Source organism: Bos taurus, chromosome 2 (assembly GCF_002263795.3).
Source record: "Bos taurus isolate L1 Dominette 01449 registration number 42190680 breed Hereford chromosome 2, ARS-UCD2.0, whole genome shotgun sequence".
NCBI lineage: Eukaryota > Metazoa > Chordata > Mammalia > Artiodactyla > Bovidae > Bos > Bos taurus.
The window spans coordinates 34,234,292-34,250,137 of NC_037329.1; the positions used below are offsets into that span (position 1 = coordinate 34,234,292).

Sequence of the window (15,846 nt, forward strand, 5' to 3'; positions counted from 1 at the left end):
TTTCAATGAAAATGAAGTTTTCTATTTTAATCTGGAACTAAGCCGTTTTTAGAGTTCCTTAACTCTCTGCAGATGTAAAGTGAGTACTTTTTTCACTAAGGTACCTTATAGTATTTGTGACCCCAGTTCCATTACAGTGGTTGAGAAAATGTGGAGCCAATTTTCATCTTTCATCTTGATGGGGAGAGGGAGACACTGTAAAGTATTCAGTAATAAGGAATCACTTGGCTAAGAGGGTGAAGCCTCGTTCTAAAATGAAAGAATGATTTTTCAGACCACTACTAATGAAATTCCTTCCACAAAATTGCAAATCAGAATTTCCTATTCAGGGGCCTCATGGCTTTCAATTTCAATGAGTCAATACCCAGAATCCTGCCAGAACTGGTGTTATGATTAGTGTCTCATGTAAGGAGACAGAAGTTTCTCATTATTCCATTTTTTATTTTATTAAAAACATCAATTTTATGCCAAAGAGATAAGGACACCATATTAGTTTCCTAGTGTATCTGTAAAAAAATTACCACAAACTTGGCTTAAAACAACAAAAATTCATTCTTTCATCATTCTGGAGGCTAGAAGTCCAAAGTCAAGGGGTTGATGGGGCCATACTTAGATGTCTCCAGGGAAGAATCCTTTCTCACTTCTTCCAGCTTCTGGTCTCCTGGCAATCCTTGGCCTTTCTTGGCTGGAGCTCCACCAGCTCCAACCCCTGCTTTCATCGTCACATGACCTACTCCCCTGGGTCTCTTTGACCCTCATCTCTTCTGATGAGGACACCAATCATTGGCTCTAGGGCCAACTTGGATCCACTATGATCACATCTCAGTTCTTAACCTTGATTACACCTTGAAAATGCTATTTTCAAATAGGTCATTATCCTACTCTGAGCTGTTATAACAATGTATCCTACACTGAGTGGCTTATAAACAACAGAAAATCATTTCTCACAGTTCCAGAGGCTGGAAGTCTGAGGTGAGGATGCCAGCATCGTCAGGTTCTGGTGAGAGCTCTCTTCTGTCAACTTCTTGTTGTATCCTCCATGGCGGAGAGCAGAGCAGGGGGAGGACACGCTCCGGTAATTCTTGGAAATGGGCTAATCCCATTCGTGAGAGCTGTACCCTTATGACCTCATCGAATCCTAATTACTTCCCAAGGCCCCCACGTCTTGATACCAAATACCATCTTAATAGGGGTTGAGTTTCAATATATGAATTTGGGGGAACAGAAACATTCAATCCATAGCAGTTATCTTCTGGGTTAGGTGGAAAAGAATTTGGGGGACACTAGTTAGACCCCTGGAGAAGGCAATGGCACCCCACTCCAGTACTCTTGCCTGGAAAATCCCATGGACGGAGGAGCCTGGTAGGCTGCAGTGCATGGGGTCGCTAAGAGTCGGACACGACTGAGCGACTTCACTTTCACTTTTCCCTTTCATGCATTGGAGAAGGAAATGGCACCCACTCCAGTGTTCTTGCCTGGAGAATCCCAGGGACGGGGGAGCCTGGTGGGCTGCTGTCTATGGGGTCGAACAGAGTCGGACACAACTGAAGCGACTTAGCAGCAGCAGGAGCAGCAGTTAGACCCCAGAGATACCACATCAAAAAGTTACATTTTAATATCATTCAATCATAATCATGACTTTTATTAAAAAACATTATGTCAGATTACACACAGGATCATCATTAAAAATACTTACAACTACTTCCCTTTGCTGTAAAGTGTGTCCCGGCAAGATGAGTGTCAGCAAATTAGGTGTTTGTAGCTGAAACTACTGGTAGTCTTTTGATTGTTGTTGCTTGGACAATTGTGAAGGGTCTGAATGTTTTAACACTGTCATGTGGAAGCACTCTTGCTAAGAAATCTAGTTTGGAATAACTTGCGGGAATATCTACTCTGTATGATGTAGAATAGATCTTTCCTTATGGAGCCCCTTCACCATGCTACCGTCCTTCCTCCACCCAATGACCAGGATAAAAATGGAAACCAGCAAATGTACAATGAGTCTCTTTTTCTAATGGGAGAAACTACTAGCTAAAATCTGATGTCAGGACATTTACAGGACTTTAATTATCTGTACCTTTCAGGATGCTGAGTTGTAGCTTGCTCTGTTCAGGACACACTAGACCTGTGGCAGAAACTCCTTAGGTTCTTCAGCAATTCCCTACAGGTGGTGAGCATGGGCCCTGGGAAGAGGTCAGAGGTGAACAGTGAGGTTTGGTCTGTTCCCTAAGCTCAAGGAGTACACCTTTCATTGTCTTGTTATTGGTTACATTTTTCTCTCAAGTCCAGAAGTCCCTTTCTGCCATTAAAAGCTGTGACTAGCAGTTTGTGATATTTTAATATTTAAAATGTCTTTATTGCATCATCAGTATTAGGTGCTTGATATCAAACAAATCAAGAATTAAAAGAGGCTATCAGCATTCAGAAAAGTCACATTTTGGTCAAATATAACATTTTGAAGTTTGACTTAGTTAAACATCAACATTCATTTGTGAATTTTTTTTAACTATGTCAAACCACATAACCTCAGAATACAGAAATTCAAACTAAGCAATATAAACCCAAGGATATGTAGTAGCAATTAAGCAGCAGTTGGAATGTATAAGTGCCTGTTAGAAGCACGAGAAAAGCTGTCCATTTGAAAGGAAGGAATCTAGGGTGTGAGTGTGGGAAGGAAGGGGAGGCAAGACTTTGTGGTTCCGATACTTGTAACTACACATGGCTTTTAAAAAATCAATCATTTTAGTTTGGTTTGTTTCCTGAACATAACCTCTGTTCATTTCTTTCAGTTCTTTGTTTCAACACCAGTGTTCAGCCATGATACCATTTCATACTACAAAATATTTAGTGACAAGGATGGCTACAAACATATTCACTATATCAGAGACACTGTGGTATGTTCCTTCCAAGATTTATCTCCTGAAAGATCATTCACTTGAGGTTGCTCAAATAACGCTCAGCTTCACACAACATAATGTTTGTCTTTTTATAGGAAAATGCTATTCAAATTACAAGTGGCAAGTGGGAGGCCATAAATATATTCAGAGTAACACAGGATTCACTGTAAGTATTGCATGAAGCTTGATGCACCATTCAGGTTTTAATTGGCACTGATGGATGGATGAAATCTACAGCATCACTGCTTTCAGTTAAGAGCATTTTTGTTACTTATTCTAAAGTGTAGTTCCGACAGCTGTGGTTTCATTGAATTACACATTCTTTAATAATTAGTCAACACAATTTCCTTTTTTGGAAAGAACATTTAGTAGGTGGTAATTTCTCTTCTGATAGTTGGTATATAATTACATTAAAAGTATAAAAGTTTTAAAATAGTAACTGGTCCTAAAGACAAATTTTCCCTCTAGCACTTGAAGCAATAAGCTAGATTCAGAAGTCCATGAGGGCAGCCCCTTGATAAGAAACATTCTTGCAGTGATTCATTGTTGTATACATTTGAGATTATTATCTGTAATAGCTATTATTGATTAAGTGATTGCTGTGTACCACATAATATAAAGTAGAAATGATAATCCCAGTTTTACAGATGAGAAAGCTGATACTTGGAAATTTAATTAACTTGGGCAAGGCTACATAGTTAGTGGTAGAACTAGGATTTAAACCTAAAATATATTAAATCTAAGATTCTTATTATTAACCTCAACATGGGGCTTCTTTCTTCTAGGTCTTTCCTTTTCAGTCCATCTTAAATAGATGGCTAAATAGACCATCTTAAAATAAGCATTTTTGATCAAACATTTCTAATCAAGAATGTGTAGTTTTTTTTCCCCTTTATTTCTAATAAAGTCCAAATCTAGGGCACTCTCTTGTAACTTCCCTGCCATTAGCTTGAATTCTAAGAGCAAAAGAGGAAGATTAGTCCAGCTTCACTGGATAAAATTTGTTTAGAAACCTGTTGCCAATCCATGGAATTCTTTGAACTGTCAGCAAAGGAGTTTAGCCATTACATGGAGCAGCCATTAAAACTGCCCGTGTAAGATGAGTGACAAGATAAAACCTAATGGGAGATTTCAGGAATAATATATTTAGGAGGTTGGGGAAAACTGAAGGCAGAAGAAGACCCTGGTATGGTCATAATCTAGGCCTGAGGGGACTGAAGCCTGAACTAGAATAGTGGCAATGAAATGCAGACGCTGAGAGAAAACTATGTCTCCATTTTTTTAAATCTTTGGAACATGGGATAGTGCCTGGCACAAAATAGTTAAATGAATGAGAGGAAGGGCAGACAGACAGTGAAGAGAGACAGAGGCTGAAAAGGTAAGTCAGTGGCTGTGAGGGAAAAGGGAAGGGAAAGAGGGAATGTGGACTCTGTTCTAAGTGTTAGAGACAAAGACAATTGAGAAACCTTTGACATAACAAAAAAACTATAGGAGGCAGTTTGGAAAAATCTGAGTAGTTTATTCACAGGTAGTTTGAGATGATGTGGGAAAAGCGAGTATAGTGATGTTTGGAGTCCTATGAAGTCAGTAAGACATTTAGGAGGATGCTGGTTTAGAAGGTAAAGTTAATAGTAGGAATCAGGTGTATCCTGTTGCCTTTTCCTTTTACTGGGGGTTTTCCCAGGTGACTCAGTGGTAAAGAATCCACCTGCCAACGCAGAAGACACAAGTTCTATCCATGGGCTGGAAAATCCCCTGGAAGAGGAAATGGCAACCCACTTCCGAGTTCTCACCTAGAAAATCCCATGGACAGAGAGCCTGGCAGCTACAGTCCATGGGGCCCAAAGATTCAGACACAATGACCGTGCACACTGGTGCCTTTTACTGGGAATAACAAGGTTGTTGTTTCAGTGAGGATATACAAGTACTTGGGTGAATGAAAAGTTCTGAGAATTAAAAATAAGAAACCAAACCTAAAACTTTTAACATTTTATTGTGCTCTTTCTAAAAATTAAATGTCAGTTATTTTGTTATATTCAGATGAACTCACAGAGGAGAAAATCATGCCCATTAAATTGGATTTCCCACTTTGTTAAGACAGGTTAGAACTGGGACCGAGATACTTAAGTAACAAGCATGCTCTCTTGTGACTTGTTTTGCTTCTGGGTATTTAGCATGCCCCTTTGTGTGGTATCCTTGGGTAGATGAGTTTCCTGATTTATAAAAAAGTGATCTACTGTCAGTGCTTCTGTAAACTAAATTCAAAACATTCAAAAATCATAGAAAAAATTAAATAGTATAGCACAAAGAAATCAGTAAACTGTTAATTATGGATTGGAAAGAAGTGATATTAATCAAACATCCTAGCTTAACCAAAAAAGAGTACTCAACATAATTTAATATTTTGCCTATAATTTATACATATATTTGTGTAAATATATTTTATATATGTATAAGTCAGAGTACATAAAATTCAGAAGTATGAACAGCAACAGTTTGTGTACATAAGCGCCAATTAATTGCTTCATTCCATTAAAGTTGGACTATATTGTTTACTATATATGAGGATGAGATGGCTGGACGGCATCACTGACTCGATGGATGTGAGTCTGAGTGAACTCCGGGAGTTGGTGATGGACAGGGAGGCCTGGCGTTCTACGATTCATGGGGTCGCAAAGAGTTGGACACGACTTAGAGACTGAACTAAACTGAACAATTCTATCACCATTTAGCCATCAATAATTATCTGGTAACTTCTGAATGTATTTTCAGGTTTTATTCTAGCAATGAATTTGAAGGCTACCCTGGAAGAAGAAATATCTATAGGTAACTTATGTCAATTCATTCTAATATTTTTATATATTGAAATTTGAATAAAAATCTATCAGAGTCCTCAGAATGTATAAAATATTTTTAAAAAGCTGAAATGTAATAAAATTAATTTATGAATTAAAATATTCAGAGAATGTGTATACTACATCACTATAAAAATATATGCCCTAACATACTAGCTAACCAAATGTTTTCAAAAAGAAAAATTAAGGAATTTTAATGCTGATGTAAACATGGCATTAAACATTTCAACTAAATTTAGAGGTAATTGAGAAAATTCATGTAACCCTCGTTCATCAAGTTACTGCTGTATACCATGCATTGTGTTTATTCCTGTAATGCGTGATTTCTTTTAACATGACTTGCTTTGAGACTATTATGATTAGAAGGAATTCATCTCTGTTCATATGGTGATTGGAATAGTGCCCTGAATAGTCCCTTCTGGATATGGAAGTGAAAACAATAGCTTCCATGGGTTGGTGGTCTGCTATAGGCCTTGCACATTTTTATCTGCTTGATACATGTAATTTCATTTAATCACGACAACAACTCTATGCAGTCAGTGATGTTGCTGGGCCAGGATTTATACCTGGGCATTCTGAACTTGACCCCTTATTGCTAACTGCCTACCTAATGTTTTCCAAGATCACACCAAAATATAAATGTGATTACTACTAACTGTAGTGAGAAAATAAATTTTTCCTTCTGCTGCATTCCTCTGTTCTCTTCTGGGTCATAGCTTTTCATATGTTGAGAAAAATCCCCCTCTGAGGATAGCAATGACTGATCACCCTCTACCATGCTCAAGGCAAGTCGGGGCAGCAGTAGAAGGAACACTGCAGTGGCCACAGGTACACTTACCAGCCACATCAGGACTCCACCTCTGGCTGCATCCTGGCATAAAACCACCTGGTCCTCCCCAAATGAGACTCTGAGGGTTTGGGGTAAGGTCTGGGAGTTGTATGTTAAAGCCAACTACTCAGAGAGTTTCCCCAGAGTGGTAGGTACAGGTTGGCTTGTGTAGGGCCATTTTGAGGGGGCATTTCCAAGAAGAGCTTCCATGAACCCAGATTTCCTGCCAAATAAAATGAAAGGCATGAGATCTACTGAGAACCATGTTTGTTTGGCTTTTTTCCTCCCCTTCTAGATATATGATAAGGACAAGAGATCCCCTTTTTGGTGATACTGTCAAATCTTTATTGTCTGTTTTGCCATGGGAGCACACATTATAGGAGGTATTGAGAAAATTCATGTAATACACATTCATTAAGTTAGTACTGTATACCAGCCATTGTATTTATTCCTATAATGTGTGATTTATTTTAACATGACTTGCTTTGAGCAGATGGGAGAGAGATGGTACATGGGACATGAAAGAACTATGCATTCTCAACCACTTTGTAAAGTAAGAGATTGATAGCTATGAGAAGTGACTACCTCGCTCCCATTTGAGGTGCTAGATATTTCTCCCACCGCCAGAAAACCGCCGAGGGCTTCTCCCTCAACGTCTGTGCCTATTCAGGCAAAGATGGATTGAAGATCAGATAAATCAAAATACTGTGATTCTCCCTTTACTTTAAATGATGTTGGCAACAGAAAAATAGTGAGCTTGATGTTAATATGTAAATCAGTCATTTTGCACAGAGTAGTACATTTTGATAAATACAATCTCAAAATTTCAGCTTTTAGTTTTATTTTCATTTCCCTCCAGAATTAGCATTGGAAGCCATTCTCCAAGCAAGAAGTGCATTACTTGCCATCTAAGGAAAAAAAGGTGCCAATATTACACAGCAAGTTTCAGCGACTATGCCAAGTACTACGCACTCGTCTGCTATGGTAGGTAACGGACCTAACACACGCTCTACCTCCTCTGCCTCTTTCCTTGTTCTTGTCACCATTATCTGATCAATCCTTAGCTACAGGTTATTGAGCACCTGTTATATGTGAGGACCTTATCTGCCTTATCTTATCTAATGCTTACGGGAAAAAATGTAAGGAGGTTAGGAAGGTATTATTATCTCCATTTTTTGCAGTTGAGGAAACAGACCTTTTGTAAAAGGTCCACACTGCTGGTAAGCATCAGAGCCAGATGGGAGCAAGAGTTTCTTGGCTGTAAATCCCAACCTCATACCCACCATGTACCACAGCACCATGACGTTGTATTGTGAGAGCAATATCATAAAAAGAAGCATCCTCTGATAAAATGGTTCCTGGACTTCAGCCCCATTTGCTTGGAGAAATGACAATCTCCTATAGCCAGGGAAAGAAATCTGAGCTGTTTGTCTTGGAGGCCAGCAATTCTTTGAACTATAGCTTCCATGGGTATGGAAAATAAGCTTTTGTCACCTAGTATATCCTTTCTGAATTTGAGAAACATGAAAAGTAATTCATTCAAGTATTAAAAAAAAAAAAGCCCATAAAATATACCAGATGTTTCTTGGTTGTTTAGGTTACATGTCCATTTAACAAATAATTTCTATCCAGATAATTTTATTTTATGCATAACCTTTCATCTGTATCTTGAACGCATAGCAAAGCTGGGTTAGGCAACCAATAAATCATTGAGATATGTTAGGTCCTTGCTAGTCATTATGGGGATTTTGGAAAACTGATCTGAAACGTATCTACCCCTCCATTCTTTGTTCTGACACCCCTTCCCCCACCGCTATTAATCCCTGAGTTTCCCTGAGAGTTCAGGGTGGACAGAAAACAAAAGGGAGTTATTACAAAACATAATGCCTTTCTTATTTCTGGTGTCAACTGCTGATATTCAGGTGGGCAGCTCAGAATATAAACAGAATCTCTGACTGATTTCAATCCCTGCTCAGTGTAGAGGACCCTGAGGTTCCCTTTACTTGCCAAAAGAAAGGTTACCCTGACATGCCACTTCTTCAGTCCAATCACCTGGGCCCAGACCCTCACCCCAGCTCTTTTGACTATGTGAAAATGAGTAAGCATTTTAATTCAAATGCTCCCTTCAAGATGGCACAAGATACCACTTTAATACAACACTTTCACAAAAGGTTTGGTCTGTGGCATCTCTGTAAAGTCAAAAGATTGTTGTTCATGACCATATGTGCTGATTGTGGCTACAGCATTTCAAGGTATACGTTAAATGTCCCTCTCAATTTATGTGCAACATTTTTCATCCCAAGCTACGTATTCGTGCAGCATATATTGAAGCTTACATGCCAGGCACAGGGTATCATTGAAATAACTGTCCTGAATCATCTGGTTGTCTATTTTCTCTCCTGGAGGCAGAATAAACTTTCTTTTCATCTTTATATTCATAAGGCCAAAAAAGAATGGTTAGTGCATGATAGACGTAGAATGTTTGTGGAACGAACTTAGGTAACTAGGGGAGATCAAAACATTGCTGCCTTTTGCAAAGCACACCCCAAGCCTCATTTTTATGCTGATATTTGTTGTTGTTCAGTTGCTAAGTTGTGTCTGTCTCTATGCAACCCATGGACTACAGCAACACCAGGCTCCTCTGTCCATGGGTTTTCCTGGACAAGAATACTAGAGTGGGTTGCCAATTCCTTCTCCAGGGGATCTTCCCGACCCAGGGATCAAACCTGCATCTCCTGCATTGACAGAGAGATTCTTTATTTCTGAGCCACTAGGGAAGCCCTTTATGCTGATATATTTACTGATAAAGACATCAGTGACCCTACTCATACAAACACATTTATAGTTTATGTATTCTGCATTTGTACAGTGCTTTAATGCTTTTTGAAAGCACTATACCACTTCTTAGTGTCTTCCTAAGATCTTCTTGAGCCTAAGTACCCCCTGAAGAGTAAGAAATCAAATACTAATCTCTCATCAAAAGTTGGTGAAAGACTCCTTTCTGGAACTTGAATCGCCTGACTTTTCCACACTCACTCTTCCTCGGCAGTATGGTAATTTCCCATTTAGCAAAAAATATACTGTGTGGGAAGCATCACATCGTCTGGTGTTTTTGAAGCTCCAGTAAAATGAGTCACTGCACCATCATAGGAAAAACCTTGAAATCTTCCCCTTTAGGGCTAAGAGTAAAGCTTCATTATGTAACTTCAAACTCTCTGAGAGAGATGGTGAGTAAATCCCAGATAATAGGACTGAAGTAGGTAAAATCATATTGATGATGCTAATGGAACAAAAGCAGGGCAAAGAATACTCTGCCACTAGGGCCACACCTTCAGGCCACTTGTGTCAAGGGCAGTCGGTCATTAGTTTGTCTCATAGTTTGGACAAAAGATATATGCTAGTTATCCCTACTGGAACTGCACACCTATGAACATCCCATAAGGTGGGTGCTGTTTGACTAAAGTTTAGAAATTCAGATTCATGTCTCATTTTCTTCAGTTTAGTTCAGTTCAGTCGTTCAGTCGTGTCTGACTCCTTGTGACCCCATGAATCGCAGCACACCAGGCCTCCCTGTCCATCGCCATCTCCTGGAGTTCACTCAGACTCACGTCCATCGAGTCAGTGATGCCATCCAGCCATCTCATCCTCTGTTGTCCCCTTCTCCTCCTGCCCCCAATCCCTCCCAGCACCAGAGTCTTTTCCAATGAGTCAACTCTTTGCATGAGGTGGCCAAAGTACTGGAGTTTCAGCTTTAGCATCATTCCTTCCAAAGAACACCTAGGGCTGATCTCCTTTAGAATGAACTGGTTGGATCTCCTTGCAGTCCAAGGGACTCTCAAGAGTCTTCTCCAACACACAGTTCAAAAGCATCAATTCTTCGGTGCTCAGCCTTCTTCACAGTCCAACTCTCACATCCATACATGACCTTACATGCTAACAAAAATTACAATGTGTATTTGTACATTTTAATAATGTTGAAGAAAATCTAATCAAAATGAAAATCTCTGAAATTAAATTCTATAAAATTGAGACTCCACACAGTAAGTATTGCTGGTTTTTGAGGGAGCCTAATAAATGATATCCTTTCTCCTCGCTCTCAGGTCAGATTGAGGAGTCAGGCAGGAAATCAAAATATAAAGGTTAACTGGAAAGGTTAACTGCCTATAAAGGTTAATTGGAAAATGGGACTAAGACCCCAGAATCACAATTACTCATACAAATGTGGGTGTAACCAGACAGCCTCTGGCTTCGCCCGTGGGGCCTGCCACTTTTAACACTTATAGCACACTGAGAAGCAAGTCAAAAGCATCTTCTCTGTAGGCCAAAAGATGTCAGGTGCAAGGCAGAAGAAGGAACTACTCACATCCAGGGTTTCTAATAACTTTACAAACATATTTCTAGGTATTATTTATTCTATAGTTCAAGTAATAGTTTTTTTTTTTAATATTTACAGATATTGTTAAAATGACCAATTTTTGGACTTCCCTGGCAGTCCAGTGACTGGGACTCCATGCTTCCGCTGCACTGCAGGAGAGAAAAAATTAGATCCCTGGTTGGGGAATTAAGATCAAAAAAAAAAAAAGAAAGGGGGCCAATTTCTGCACAGAGAACCTGAATTCCATGTCAAAATATATGGTGGACACTGGTTTGCCACTCAGACCTCCTACCTTCAGGACTGAGTCGTCATTTCTCCAGCTGCTGAAAGAGCTGGTGGCTAAAAGCTTACAGCTGGGCCCGCTGCACCCAAGCCAGAGATCACTTGTCTCTCAGGCCAAAACCAAGAATCACTCCATTCTGGGAGATAAAAGGCAAACTAGTTGGTTCCATTCAAGACAGCGCCAAAGGCCAGCCAGCTCCAGAGCTCCCAGTGAGGTTGGCTGAGGTCTCTGTTGTGACTGCATCCCGCCCCACTTTCCCTCAGTACCCCCCCTTTTTTTCTCTTCCCCCACAGCTGGGATCCTAATACAGCACCCCAGACGAACTTTTGGTGCACAAAACAGACCTCCTTCTAGGTCTGTTTCATAGGGAATGTGTCCTGTCACAGCATTTTGAACAGGAAATATTTTCTGTATAAATTAATTTCTGCCTATAGCAATTAAGGGGGCTTTCCTAGAGAACCAGCTGGTAAAGAATCTGCCTGAAATGCAGGAGACCCGGGTTCGATCCCTGGGTCAGGAAGATCCCCTGGAGAAGGAAATGGCAACCCACTCCAGTACTCTTGCCTGGAGAATTCCACGGACGGAGAAGCTGGACAGGCTGCAGTCCATGGAATTGCAAAGAGTCGGACACAACTGTGCGACTAATTTCATAGCAATTAAGTGAAAGCAAAAAAAAGTTGCTGAGCTCAACCTACCAAAATAAACTGAACATTGAACCAGGAAGCAAAATTGAAAATATAATCTGAGTATTGGTGAAGTTAAAGACACAGCTAAAACTGGCCCATACAGCATATCTTCCCAGAAGGCCATTTATCACTGCCGCTTCCCATTTGTGTAATTAGATACTGACTATTTAGGATCACTCTTGGAAATATATACAAGCAACTATTCTCCTATGACTGTTCTTTGACTGGGCTCTGGTCTCATGTATTGTTTGAATGTAACTTAAAAGGGAATGTTTACTTCTTTATGGGAGAAAAAAAAATAGTTGCATAATTAAAAGAGGTAACTGAGCTTGACAGCAATCATAAATACAACCAGCAATTCTTACTGAAAGCTAAATGTTATTTGAAAGCTAAGCCATGCTTTTGTTTCATCCTCTGCACAGGCCCAGGCCTCCCCATTTCCACCCTTCATGATGGCCGCACCGACCAAGGTACTGTCTCCTACATGCTGTAGTCTTAAGAAATCCTGGACTCTTGTGACACTAGAGAAAGCAAGACAGCTTTCCCACACCAGCAAGGGGAACAGTGACATATAGCTTATTGCATAGCTTTTGATTATATTGATCAACCTATTCTTTGTCAAACCTGACCAGATGAAAGTTTATTATTTGCAGTAAGAACCTGGCATAAAGCAGATGAGTTATGTAAGACGAATTAATCCTGTCTTCGCCAATCACCCTTATAAAAACACAGAAGCTTAAAATTGGAAGGAAACTGAAGATTTTTAGTACACTCTCCCTCCCAAATAAGAAGGCCTGTTTTTTTTTTTTTTTTTTTTTTTTAACATCCCGAACTGGAGATAAGTTCCGGATATAACTCCAGTTCGAAGCAGAGGGTGACTATCATGCTAGCTTTTTTGTTTTAACAGCTACATCACACTGTTGCCACGTATGAGAGCCCTGAAATTTGGAGGCTCTTTCCATTTGCAACTGCTATCAAAGCAGATCTCCTCCATCCTGTATTCGTGATATTGGTTCAAAAATAGTTCACAGCTCAAAGATGACCATTTTTACTCTCGACGGAGATATACAAGTGTATAATTGCCCTGAGACTCTTCCTGCGGTTCTCTGTTACCTTTTGATTTACTATGAGACATTGTGGGGTTGAAGTTGATGGAATCTAAGGGCAAAAAGGGACTTCAGCACTCAAGCCTGTGATTGTCCTTGGACAGCTTTGGTGACAAGTCAGGAGACTGACTGCTTTGGAATTAGTTTGGCTGCCAGCTCAATGGCCTACGCATAGGTGAAAATAAGGCAATGAGGAAAATCAGAGTCCATTCAGGAGCTCAGGACAGGACAAGCATTGAAATAATGAAACTGTGAATTTAGTTTCGTTTTGAAGTTTTGGGGGTTTTGTTGTTTTTTTTAACCTTGTGTCTAATAATGAAATACTTTAAAGAATAACAGATTGTATTTCTGAGTTTGGCTCATTTCAACCTTCAGTGAGAGAAATTTTAAAGCAAGACTAGTTTCAAATTTCTAAGTCTTTGTTTTAATGGAAATCACCATAAATGTTTAATTCTCATTTGTTCTCAAAAGAGAACAGAATCTCTGATTTGCATAAAATAATCTTGATAACTTTTAGCCATTTGAATCCAGGGAAAATAATTGCATGACTGCAAAGTAAAGGTCAGCTTCTCTTTTTTAATGAATTTCCACTTTCTTACTATTCTTCTCATATTTCTGCTAGATACCAATTTTTGTACTGATTACAAAACTTTTATCACCTCATTCAGTACTTACAAAATAGGTACAATGTTCATGTGTCTATATATGTTATACGTATTTACATGTTTTTAACTCTCAAAACCAATGAAAATTCTTTTATAGTGCAGTTCTGCAAACTTGCCCCATGATGAAATTCTCCAGAGAGGTTTATTATAAATATAGGTTCTCAGGCCCGCCTCCAAAATTCCAGTTTAATAAGTCTTATATTGGGCTAGGGAATCTGTATTTTTAATCAATTACGAGATAAGTTTTAGAGTAGCTTTTCAGAGCAGATTCTATGTCTTCTATTTATTTGTAGTTTCTCTTTGCATTTGGTGCCAAAATTTTTCATTCAATACACATTTATTAAGCACCTATTAAACCAGGCACTTTGCTAGAAAATACATCCTAAAAGTGAACAGATATTGCATTAGAGATGGTCCTGTTCTCAGGAGATTACAGGTCAGTGGGGAATGCAAAAGTGTGAACAGACAGTTACAACACAGTGGGATTAAAGTATTAAGATAGGGAAAGTAGAGATTCATGAGAGCATATTAGCAGGGCTCCTCCTCTGGAATAGGGGATTAAGAAATGTTTCCTAATGATGACTACGTCAATCTTAAGACTCATAAATATAAGGGAGAGGTTGATGCTGTTTGGATGTCTAACTTGGTCAAATGGATTCACAATGATGCTTTTTCTTGAAATACGGGACCCACACTGGAGAGAACGTATTTGGAGAGGTGATGAATTTTGTTTTGAATATTGAGTTTGAGGTGCTGATGACATGTATCCAAAAGGAGCTGTCCTGGAGTGACATACTTTTGGATCTGGATGTTGGAGGATTAGTTTGAGTTGAAGATAACTATCGGAAAGTTATTCATTTATGGAATACCTGGTTACTTTGTGGAAATGGATAAGAGAGCAGAGTGGGGAAAGTGAGGGTGGGCAAGGGTAGTAAAGAATGAGCCTAGAGTAAAATTGTGCAGAACACCAACATGAGAAATGGAAAGAGAAAATGAACCTATAAAGGAGACTGAGGGCGGAGAGAAGGAGAAGGACACCCTTGAGAGTATGGACTCATGGCATGCAGGGGAGAAGAGGATCTCAAGAAAAGGGAGTGCTCGACTGTGTCAAGCACTTCAGAGTGAAACAAGACTTGCCCTAAATCAATGAGCTTAACAAAGTAATGATGAGCATTAGCTTAGTCAGAACAGTTTCAGTGGAGCAGTGGAGGTAGAAGCAAGATTGAAGTAAATTTAGGTTTGCATAGGAGGTAAGTAAATAAAAAGAGACTATTTTCAATAGGTCTGACTGATGAGTGGAGGAAAGAGGTGAATAATCCTGGAAGAGATTGATAGAGGTTTAAATTAGCTTTTGAAAGCTGATAAACATTTGAGAATGGTTGAATGCTGATGGAAGAAATGTGGAGACCATGGTTGAAGACATAAAGGAGTGGATGTCCCTCCACTCTGGGTAAAGTGGAGTCCAGAGACAGGTGAGGAAATTAATCTCTGGCCTTGTGATGAGAGACAGTGAGGAAATTTCTGATGTAATTCTATGAAAGTTTGCAGAAAATAGGGCTTTCCTGATAGTTGAGTTGGTAAAGAATCCACCTGCCACAGTTTGTAGAAAACAGTGCAATGGCTATATTTTCTCTGCAAAGTGAAGTAAAGTCATTGGACAATAACAGATAGCACTTGACCCAGATGCTAAAAAAACATAGAAGAGTTGACACTTGACATGGAGGACCCATTTGAGGCTTAGGAACTTCAGACACAGCAGATTTTCATTAAAATTGCTCAGCTGATTGAATAGCCTTATTTATCAGGTTTCCTGAAGATTCTTCACATAATTTAATCAATGAATAATATATCATAGTTAACATGATTTTAACAAATAAATCAGATGTGATCTATCATTCTTACACCTTGATTTCATCATAATGAAGAGTCTCCAAATATACGGAGAACACAACCACATATCATGTATTTGGTACTGAGCATGCTGGGCATCGAGTATACAATGATGAGTAAAAGAAGGTAAAAGGTATAGTCTGGGCTGTATCAATCCTTGCCATATTATATACTTCCAAGGCAAAACCACATAGAGAAGTCCAATTGCAACTCCTCCCTCTCTTCACAGCCCTATGAAATTCTATTTTGCTCCATGAGGT

At 39.3% G+C, this 15,846-nt stretch overlaps 1 protein-coding gene across 5 annotated transcripts in view; it reads left to right on the forward strand.

Annotated features, from left to right (window-relative positions):
- Window positions 1–15,846, forward strand: part of FAP (fibroblast activation protein alpha) — a 79,197-nt gene that overhangs the window by 42,099 nt on the left and 21,252 nt on the right. For all 5 annotated transcript variants that reach the window (XM_010801968.4, XM_010801969.4, XM_059892660.1 and 2 more), the window contains 5 exons: window positions 2,790–2,894; window positions 2,993–3,063; window positions 5,670–5,723; window positions 7,441–7,565; window positions 12,348–12,395. In XM_010801968.4, the coding sequence (XP_010800270.1) occupies window positions 2,790–2,894; window positions 2,993–3,063; window positions 5,670–5,723; window positions 7,441–7,565; window positions 12,348–12,395 (403 nt within the window). The remainder of the gene's footprint in view (window positions 1–2,789; window positions 2,895–2,992; window positions 3,064–5,669; window positions 5,724–7,440; window positions 7,566–12,347; window positions 12,396–15,846) is intronic.